Source organism: Varroa jacobsoni, unplaced genomic scaffold (genome assembly GCF_002532875.2).
Source record: "Varroa jacobsoni isolate VJ856 unplaced genomic scaffold, vjacob_1.0 scaffold_345, whole genome shotgun sequence".
NCBI lineage: Eukaryota > Metazoa > Arthropoda > Arachnida > Mesostigmata > Varroidae > Varroa > Varroa jacobsoni.
Genome location: NW_019213247.1, coordinates 251414 through 262872, shown reverse-complemented (window position 1 = coordinate 262872; position 11459 = coordinate 251414). Strand labels below are relative to the sequence as shown.

General features: G+C 37.2%; 1 protein-coding gene across 5 annotated transcripts in view; it reads left to right on the top strand.

The window, feature by feature from the left end:
• The window catches only part of LOC111259557 (uncharacterized), a 17722-nt gene extending 6762 nt beyond the window's left edge, over positions 1–10960 (top strand). For 2 of the 5 annotated variants that reach the window (XM_022831672.2, XM_022831673.2), the window contains 7 exons: positions 1081–1260; positions 1728–1798; positions 3063–3169; positions 3511–3676; positions 4104–4349; positions 4569–4813; positions 6359–6526. In XM_022831672.2, coding sequence (XP_022687407.1) covers positions 1081–1260; positions 1728–1798; positions 3063–3169; positions 3511–3676; positions 4104–4349; positions 4569–4727 — 929 coding nt within the window. In that variant the 3' untranslated portion in view covers positions 4728–4813; positions 6359–6526. Of the gene's footprint in view, positions 1–159; positions 388–1080; positions 1261–1727; positions 1799–3062; positions 3170–3510; positions 3677–4103; positions 4350–4568; positions 4814–5266; positions 5332–6358; positions 6527–6572 lie in introns of those variants that run through there. The other 3 variants (XM_022831671.2, XM_022831670.2, XM_022831669.2) reach the window with 3 other exon arrangements.
• The last annotated feature ends 499 nt before the right edge of the window (positions 10961–11459 follow it).

The window sequence follows — 11459 nt, the reverse complement described above, 5'->3', positions numbered from 1 at the left end:
GACACATGATGCCTGGTGCATATATAAACGATTCATATTGAGCGTGTATGTGTTAAACACTTATACCTATGCAAAATACACGTTTGTATAGAATGGTAAATAAACATATTGTAGACTGCGCAGGTCATGTAACTTATCTTACTCCTCATACTGACACAGGTAGACCGAGCGAAAGGCTAGAATTCACAACAGAGTCTTCGCGATTCCCGCTCATAACGTCCCGTTATGATAAAGCCGAGGAAAACGATGGCCGGTTTGTCGTAACCCTTTCCACAACTGTCATAAGAGATTCCCCTTTCATCTTTAATGCTGGTAGCAGTACTGATATGTACACTTATAGCACAAAAACCAAATATCCTTGGGAATCCACGATTGCGTGGTCTAAGGGTAAGCCGAGTGCAAAAAAGCTCAACGCAGCTCGCTTTGGCAGTATTCTACATAGGACCGTCCTAAGATCCCGTATTCCAGATGCATGTGTGTACATGACCCCAAAGCGACAGATCGTAGCATGAAATTAAGCTCTATATAAACCCTTACTGATCCGAAATCCTTAAATAGCACGGCGTTGTATCTTAAAACGAGCCAAATGAAACAGTACCTAACATGCAACGTTTATCAGTTTTCCTTCTCTCTTGTATACAGGCGTTTCGCATGAGAAATATATTTTCAACATTTAGTTCCACTTCAGCCACAATTAACTGATAGTCAATTATCCATAGCATAGAGCAAGTATAGAGAATAAGGATCCTCTAAGCCACGCGTACTATTGACTCTCACATGGATAGCTCTCTTACGACAGCAGACAGCTTCGGGATCTCCTTTGTATCTATATTCCCATGAGTAAAATATTGACGTTTGTCGTGGGCACCCTGCTCTTCGTTCTGCAATGCAACATGGGCAAAGCATAAGCGCACAGTTTAGTACGATTGCAAATAACAAAAAAAGAACGTGTTGTAATAGGTATAGTTCAGAGATAGTATGTTTTTGCTGACAAAAAAGGCCAATTTCAATGAGGAAGAACGCGTTGTAATGTCTGAAGCTGATCTGATGTCAACTGGCGACTTGTGGCATCTGCTGCAGAACCCTCGTACGAAGATGACAAACAAGGCGAGGACGTCTCTTCTGCAACGAGGCCCTACTCTCCTCCAACCAGTTCGCCTACATATTCGTCCGCGCCTACAACTACATCAACCCAGACGCCTCAACCACAAACTGAGGACAATCCAGCCAACGGCAGCCAAATTACAAAGTATTCAGCGAGTGAGTTAATTTTACAGCAAAACACGTGTGCAAATTACATTAAATAGAGATTGCTTTGTCATAGCTTCGGCCTCTAACGATTGACTTGAAAAATTATATTTTAGTTCCCGTTAGATCATTAAACACATGCAAGCAAACATTTCGAACTCGGACCCGGCTGCCGATGGATCGAAGGCCTTATGAGATGCCAAAAATGCTTACAGCCATATCTCGTGCCATGCGATAAAGGTTTTATTATTATTATTATTATTATTATCATTATTATTTTAGGTAATTGTTTTTTTCTAAATATTTAGTAATGTTCAATTTAGCAAAAAGTAACACACACACCAATGCTAGACTCCCAAAACGTCAGTTGGTGTTTCAAATGATATTATTTCTTTTTCTAAACCCGACTCTATTCGAAGAACCTCTACCGACCACAATTACCAAGCAATTAAGGGGCTCCTTATTGAATTAATTTTCAGCTTGTGGCTTGGGCATAAAGAGCAGAATCGTCGGAGGCGAGGTCGCCAACGTGGAACGATGGGCGTGGGTTGTAAGTCAAAAGGCCGAAGATCCTAATCGAGAATGTTAAATGAATAGTTTTTGGCAAGCACTTATGTCTTTCTTTTGTTTAACTAAACGCTAAACTATCAAGTGCTGGTAGACACTTCATATCAAAGACGCAGGTAGCGATATAGGTTTCATTTTTTTCATTACTACCATTTTTTATTTATCGATAACCATTTCAAGAACGTTGCTCTACAGTAATGCCAAAAAATATCTATGAACGTGCATGAACATAGAAGCAAATCAGTTACGCCTGCAGAAGCTATCTAAGTGGAGATTCGCTAGCTGGCGTTCGTATAGGCAAAACCAATTTCAGCAAAAATCACATTCATCATTACAAAGTGAAAGAGCTTGATTTTAAAAATCAAACGACAGTTTATATATTATCATTTACTGATCTTTGTGCAATCTTCGGACAGTCTTTGAATAGCTTTAGCAATAAGGTGAATCAGCAAGTTTTAGTTTCGAGTGCGAGTATAATTGTACATCCAGAGCTGTTTGTCTAATGCTGGTAAAATCATCTGAAATTATGTTAGGCGCTCATGGCTGTTGGCAAACTTGAGGCTTGAAAATCACTTCACATTTCAGAGTCCATCCAACTGAAACACTTTCGTGACACGTGACATCAATTCATGTGTATTCAGTGGCCCGGCATTGCCCTTAATGTTGTGCTAATGAAAGTATAATTAATTTTGTTGATATATCTAATGAAGAGATCAGTTGAGAAATTCACCATGGAAAGCCTTTTATATAATGTGTAGCTCTGGCATTTGATACACTGTATGATACACCGAGGAAGGTTCAATTTGGTTATTCTGAGTAACAAAAATAGCAAATGTACAATTTTTAGAAGGAACGCTACAAATTTCATTATCTCAATAAAGCTATTCTCGAATGGTTTAGCAGTGTGAACTATTTTTTTTTTTGTGATCCACATGTATAGCGGTAAGTTAAAAAAGGTGGGCGTGGTTAAATCGACAAGGGTTTTCTTTTTTTTTTTCCAGAAGATATGATATTCCCCGTCTGATACTGATTCAAAATTTGATAACGACGTCCATGTGCTAGTTAAGTTGGTTGCATAATTAGAAATAAGGCTGTTTGTACTCCTGCATCATATAATTTCATTGAACTCATTGTCAATACTTAGCGGTTATTTTTCTTACATGAATGTGTTCGGGATTGATTCGGGCTTGTTACATGTACTTGATACATACTGTTACATACTTGTCACATACTGATCTTAAACACAGGCTGCATTGATGAGAATCGACAAGCGGACAAATCAGATGGAACAATTTTGTGGGGGTGTTGTGATTTCTAATCGATACATCATCACTGCAGCGCATTGCCTCCCTGGGTAAGTATAAAGTACTTGTATTTTCGACTTTGTCGAAGATCTACTTGGTTCATTCATACACGAAATGACGATGCGGTCGAAGCTGAACAAAATAGATTTGCCCCATACAACTTATCAGAAATAATTAATTATCAGTACATTAGTGCTTTATATTAAAGTGCGATTCTTCGGTGATCGGAAGTAAAATTTATTGTACATTTTGTCTTGAAGAATTTATGTCCTTTCCAAATATTCTAATATATGTAAATTGCAGATATGAGCTTGACTGAATTAACTACTTGGAAATGGAGACATATTTTTCTGCTATATTTTAATCTAGCTTGCGCTTATTCTTTTTTTAGCGTTCATCCGAGGGAGTTGACAATCCGCCTCGGCGAATTCGACTTCAGCCAACACGAGAATAGCAGACGCCGAGACTACCACGTATCTAGAATCGTGCGACATCCACAATTCAATGAATCTAATAACAATTTCGCTGATATTGCGCTCATCAAAGTTAACGAAGATGTAAGCAAAAATTTTCAATTTAGTCAATTAAAGCATGGATTTACAAACTTTACATTATTAATCTATGCCCTGACTGTAATCCACAATATGCCAAAGGACATATGTACATTAAACTAAACATTAGAAATCAGTCCAAGTCACGCGACTATGCGTTAGAGCAGCAGTAATGTTAGAAATTAAGCACAACGTAGAAATATCACAACGCTATTTTCATGAAACACGTTCATAGGTCGTTCCACTGCAGGGACATTGTTAGCGAACGCAGAGGTTATTATGGGCTAAAACAAGAGCTACGCAGATACTCGATATCTGCGTAGCTCTTGTTTTAGTCCATAATAACCTTTTTCTTACTTTGGTTAGTGATCAGTTAAGCAGAGTCCTCGATCAGTACTGTTTCTTTATATACATCTTATCCTGATCTAAATAGATCGCCTTCAACCAAAACTTGCTGCCAGTGTGCATGCCCGAAGAAGAGTCTTTTGCGAACAAGGAAGCCACAGTGATAGGTTGGGGCGTAACTTCATTTGGGGGTCCATCCTCTAGTATCTTGATGCAGCTGACACTACCGGTGTGGGACAATGCCGAATGCCAAGACAAACTGAATACAATCGTCGTTTACCCGCAATTCCTTTGCGCGGGACTTAAAGATAAAGGTGGCCACGATTCATGTCAGGTAAGCTTATAGGATACTATCTGTCTGATGCTATATGTATTATATATATGATTATGTTCGCTATATGCCAACATTTTGTGATTTGCAGTAATCACCTCACATTTTGCAATTTACAATAGTATTAAAGTCCTAATTGTATTTTGCTTAATTTTAAAGTTAGTGCCAAAATCTACAATGCTTATGCATAAAAGCAAGCATTCCTAACGGCTTTTCTTGCAGGGCGACTCAGGTGGTCCTCTAATGGTGGAAAATTCAAATAGGCAATGGTCTTTGATTGGCATTGTGTCATGGGGCTTTAAGTGCGCCCAAAAAGGCATACCTGCCATATACACCCGAGTTACTGAGTTCCGAGATTGGATATACAAGAACGCTGCATAGCCTGCACTGATCAACAATCTCACTTCCGGTCTCAAAAAGTTCAGCATCTACCTTTCATACACCAGATCCGACAAGATCACGAAAAGGTTGGCATACTCAAATATTCTGGCTTGTTATAAAATGGCTAGTCGGCCAGTAAAAAAAAGAGAGGAAAATCTATCTTTCTACAATGACCCTGTGAAACATCATTGTGATTAGTGTGATTAAATTGATATCGATTTTGAAGTCAGAGCAGATAATATATATATACATATAGATACAATGACACACTTGTAAATAAAGATGTCCATTGTGCCCTAGATCGTAATGTGCAATGAAATAGGTGGTTAACCAAGTCTGTCTGATATCACAAGTTATTGAACCTTTAACGCTTGTATTTCAAAATACATACAGATGTGGCCTATTACTTTTTCTAACTTCAAGTTTATTAATGTGACAAAGTATAGTCACATTTTATGCTCGTCACATCCTCGAAGATAATATCCAAGTTTCATCATCAAAGACTCGAAACTACATATAAATCAACATTTGTTTTTTAGTCTCCTCGCAAGAGGCGGCTACTACATGCCGAAAAACATTAGCGGCAATGTCACACAAATTACAGGTACAGCAAAATGTCTGCAGAACCAATTCTTATGCGTTTCAAATGGTCCAAAGTTTAGCCAGAAAAAGAAAGAGGAGAGCTTTATCGAAATAATTTGTGAAATACATAAAAAACATATGTATATTAAGGGAAAATTATTCTTTGCTAGCTTTTACCAAGTAATTAAAGACGCTCAAAGATTAAAAGTCCGGACATTACATTAACTTTGGTGTTGTCTAAAGTATATGTGCGTCCTTTTTTTTTCTATGAAAGCCAGCTTTAAAAAAGACTAGGGCGTACTACGTGAAATTCTGCGACAAAATGTGTAGTAAGTAGCTTAAAAGTGCCATGTGGCATTTTGAAATGTTTTTATGACGGCAAAGATAGAACATTTACTGATACACGCAAAAAGAATAGCAATCTGAATTTCAATCTGAATCCTATTGGAAAAATCATCACAGAAAAACTTTTACTCAATGTTGCGGCGAAATTGTACACGATCGTTCATTTCAAGGTGATGCTTATGCTTAAGTGATGTTATGAGACACCTGAAATGGGTGCTTAATTACTAAATAATTTTATAAACTTACTCGAAACGTACGCTCATGTTTGAAAAACATCTGTATTTGTAGGTCTATCAGTCAAGCTTGTGACAGAGCAGGTTTTTCTTCAGCTTGATTTTTATTAGGTTGATTAAAACGTAGAGTAATGTTTCGTTAATGTCTCCCCTCCCTTTTTACGTTAACCTATTTACTGAGCTTGAAACTATCAGAAGTCAAAAAATAAAACGAATTATTTTAGTTGGCCGTCCAATTGAATCGACTTTCACCTTCAAGTTTCAAATGTAGTGAAACGCAAAGCTTCATTAATCCTAAGGCTAAAATTTGTATTTATTCATCATAGCCCAAGACGCAGCTGAACTAAGGTGGAAAAACCTGAATTTAAAGTTGAGGCCAAGGACCATTAGCCGGAGTTGTGATCTTTTGATTAGACCCGTATACTTACAGTACCTAAAAAGAAGTGCCGCTCGTATGCCCCTGTATTTCAGAGAAACTAAAGCGTATGTTTCAAGCAAGCAAGCAAACAAACAAGAAATGCAAAGACAGATTGATGATAAGCAGAAAGAGGGAACGTTTGACAGAAACGTAGCCGAATAATAGACTGTCGTTAGTATTCAGTGGTGTATAAATAAAATAAGCATTATGAAATTAAAAAAGTTTGCGCCTTTGTTTTTTACTACAGTCTAGTCCATCCGCTTACAGGCGAAATCGTGTAACGATTACGTTGAAGAAAACACCAAAGGCTGTTTCGTCTAAAGAGTCTTGAAACTGTACAAAAAGAAGAATATCGCCAATCACTATTTACCTCTCTTTGATAAAGACCGGATCCTAGTTAAAACAAGTAACTTTCTTTGCCTGCGTCTTAAATACCGATCAGGTCCTACAGATCAATATTTACCAACTACTTAACGACAATATCTGAATCGTACTCTCAGTTTACAGCATCAGTTAGTATTGTCAAATAGAATTTAAGACGTGCTTTATTGAGAAACATCGATCGCGCAACCGAGCAGATACAGTTGACTGGTCCACATGTCAGTAAACGCGTACATTGGTGTCTGAACTACAAATGATATAAATTAATAAACTATATAATAAATGTGCTGTCGCATTTTATAGCAAGTCTCGAGTTCGTGATATTCGAAAATGCACTTGGTGCAGATATCGCACATACGTCTGGCCAGCATAAAAACATAAATAAAGTAAAGTAAAATAGACATTCATAATACCGTATTCACACAGACTCAAATTAGAATACGTAAGGAATGTATTTTCGTGATCTATCTAAGACGAAAAGTACATTGTTTAGTCGGAAGACAGGTACTAGCAACACATGGGCAGAATTAACTTTGTGGTGGTCCCAGGAGCGTTGCACGCATTGTTGCACCCGGCTAAGGTTACGCGCTTATCCAGTTTTATACATTCATCACTGGCATAAACTGCCGAACCTTGAAAGCACAATTTTTTTTTACCATCTGACTGTTGCCCACGTAAAAAGTAAAAAGAAAATTATAAGATAGATTGGAGACTGGTAGAAACTTTTATTATAGCTGTTTTTTATTTACATTACATATATAAATTAAAGATAACTTGTAATTAACTTAGGAACGTACTTAAAGCTGATTAGGTGAGATAACCTTGCAGACTTCTGTTCATAATTGGATCCCTTCCCATTTCTGCATTTATCGAAAACTCATGCAATCTTCTACAACCCGTAAACAAAATAAATGAAACGAACAATTTTTGAAAGTTACATGAAAGGATGATAAAATATACAATGATATGCTGATGGCATTCTAAGCTTGGCTTAAAACGTTAGCAATGGTATAACTTTTAAATGCATGTTCTTGTCTCTAAAAAGGAGACCGAAATAATTGCAAATAAAATAATAAAAACCACCAAGCTTCAGCTAGTCTACTTTGACTAACAAAGGTAACACACTTCTATTTTTCTTCATAAAAACTCGACATTCAAATATTTTTTCTCACCCTAAATAAAGTTCAGGAATACAATAATCGATAAGGGCAGTAACCGAATAGTCCACCACCAGCGAGCCTGGACCCCCCCGATGTGCTCATCATATAGAGCACCTGCACCTTTAAATGAATGAATATTATTATTATGAATTTACGAAAATATTTGAAAATGAGTATATCTATAGATTAATAGATATTAAACCCGTGACTTCAAATCTGTGCTTTTAATTAATCTAGCTAGCTGATGCGAACTAGCATTTAGGATTAACCTTGAAGGCTTATAGAGTCTCGCATCGTAAAAGTGTCACAAAGAGAGTACAGCAAATAGCATCAATTAGCCTCACATTTTTATCCAATTAGGTAACTTTTGTGCAGAAAAAACGTATCCGTTAATATACAACCTGTTACGTTCTGTGTGTAACCATCATCAATTAGTTCAGTCAGTATAGGAATAATAATAACGATGTAAGTTAAAATAGTCACTGTTCACATAGCCAGTATAGGAGCGCCAGCGCACGTTCTCTGTTCCGTTACTTCCTAACAGGAGCACCCTATGATGTTACAACTGATACCGTCACGCTACATTACGCGCCATCTGCATTCGCACACCACAATGTTCTAGTACAGGCAGACCTGCTAAAGTGGGGATCACTTTTCATAGGTGGGTAATAGCGTGGCTGATGCTACCATGGACATTCGTCGATTTAAAAGTGCTAAAAGGATTTGGTATACTAATAACTAGCCTACAGTATCTCAGTCGCAGGTTGTGGACGGTGAAGATAAGGCGAGTCAGACCGTTTTGTTCCAAAGAAGCTCCTACCTGTAATTCCTCAATAGCATATAGCGATACAGACTTTGATACTTGAGGCAGCGACAATCGCAAACTGCTCCCCACTATGTGTAGTTGTCTCGATGTTCTTTCATTTAACGCTAATCGAATTAGGATTTGATCAAGCGGGATAAAAGGGCAATGATCGTTATCCTTATTGATTAATTTCAAATTTGTATTCTAGGAGATATATTCGTATTACTATAATAGAATATACACCTTTCAGAAATTAATTAGGACTTAACTATTCACTGGTTTTTAAAAGTGTTTTTTTATTGTTATTATCATAGTGGCTATTAAATGTGGTTCAAGGTGTCGCAGCTTATCACAGCGTATCATAGCAAGCTACAAAAGATTTGTAAATGATCCTGTAGGCTACGTCAAGTTTTTTTTTTATTTAGAAAACGCATTGATTATCATTAACCGAAATGTATTTACTGACCTATCGATAAAGCGTACGGTACGGTCTAAAAAACTTGCTACTTGGCACTTGCACTTCGTACTGTGATCCGTCGTATCCATTTCCGAGCATATGATTTAAACCTGCTTCCGAGCTTTGATATACTATTAGTAAGAAAAATTACTTTTTTAGATAAATATTCCGCACTCATCAGTGTGACTGCAAGGGAATATAATTCACATGTTTTACATATGTATAGAAATTTAATGAGAAAGAGACGCCTTTCGTCGAGTATTGTTTGCACAACTAAAAATTATGTACAATTGACAATATGAATTATCTTACTCTAAGAAATCTGACTTAATCATTGATGAAGCTCTGGATATGAATGCTTGCTACGAGCTACCTAAGACAACAATCTTACTTAATCGCCTATATATATCAGGCGGACTAGGGAAACAAAATACTATACAACTTAAGTATGTATTTGATTAGAAACCTAATATCGGCAATCCAGCCAACAATTTCAATTGTTAAGGTGCCAACATGTTGATATCGAAAATTTAAAAGAAGGGGTATGTACAAATTAGCTATGTATAGTTTGTATAATGTTTTCGCTGCTTTCGTTTATTAATTGTAATGAAGTTTACACAAAAACGATTATCGAATGACAACTATAGGACAGAACAAGCAGTCCAAGTGCCGCTTACCTCTGACGTAATATTGACGCAATTTCGACTGTAATACCCTAAATCTTATTTGTGGATGCAAACGACAAAAAGGTCACGTGTACTGCGTTTTTGAGCATAACAACACAAAATAAAAGTTGTTTCCGAAGGGTTTCACATGTGTATGACCAATAGGATAAAACTAATGTTCCGTACAATCTACACAAGTAGATTGTACAGAACATTAGTTTAGCTACCGGTAGAATCTGCCACCATACTAAGCTTAAACTCAGACCTCACTTGAACATAACGAGACATTCATTTACTAATAAGAAACTGTTCGGCCATTCGATGACTATTTATCACGTGATTTTGCTTCCTCACCCCATTGTAGATGCCATTAATTAAGTTTACTTTGCCATATAACGATAAAGATGAAAACAGACAGTAGCTGAATAAAAACTCTTGAATTTACAAACTAATAGAATTCAAACCAGCATATGCTTACGTTACAGGCGTAACGTGAAAGCATTTGTGGAACAACATCAAATGAGACCACTGTCTCAGGAGCATTGAAGCCTGTGGTGCATTCTGCCTTTATGAGCAGTGCATTGCATTTTGGACACTGGTAGCGGCCATCGTCTGCCAATTCGAACGAACATGATTTTGAACTTTCATACATATTCGCTACGTTAAAGGCATAGGTCGTATCAAGCATTTGAGACTTGCTAGAGGAAGATGTCTTAACTCACTTATCCGCAAGAATACTATTAAATCGACTTGATCTCGCCGAAAAAATCAAAATGGTTCTCGTTAAGCAAATCTCTTTCGGTAAGGTTTCCTGGACTTAAATAATCCTATAAATATACGTCTCAAGCTGCTGAACACTTTTTTTTTATTTACTATTCTATTCGATAAGGCCACAGAAACCAAAACGTATTATAGCTATAGAAAAAACCAACTAAACTTACTCGTAGTTGTCATGTTAAAACCAGCAACGCGTTGTGCACACGAGCCATCGTTGTCACTTCTAGTCAAATTTAAAAACTAAGTCGCCAAGAAGTAACAGGTACTCGATAAAGTCATGCATTCTAGGCCAGAGCCGTCGAAGTACTAGATCGTGTACAAAAGCCTATAATATGACTCTTATACTTCTGTGAGCGCTTTCCAGCTCACAGAGAACATGTATATGTTTGTGGTGACGCGGAAAAATCATCGTTCAAAACCTGCATTTTTCATTCATTACTAGCTGATATGAGCTTACTTGCCTGTTAACCTCGACGCTTCAAGGCTTTACGTTTCATACGTTTCATGTGAAGCAGGTAAATACTATAAATTGCATAAACACGGTTCTTCGGCTGGCAATGTTCGTGCAGTATACAGACAGAGAAAAGGCGTATCGTAGGACGTAGTACTTAAGAACATACAGATGAAAGGCTACAACAAATCCACAGGGTCTCGATGTTAGTTAATGGACGTTGCCATCTGTACTCTTCAACATCATTTTGGCACTATAGACTTTCCTATATAGAAGAGGTAGCCAAAATCGCAACTTCTTGTTCTTCTGATAACAATCGTTATAGAATGGATAGTTATTTGAAAATAACGCAGTCGCTTTTATCATTATTGTCAAAGTACGAATTGCGCTTTATGTCGAAGTTTCATTAAATACATTCGAGTAAGGTTGCCATCCGAACCCAATTGTAGAAGACAAGC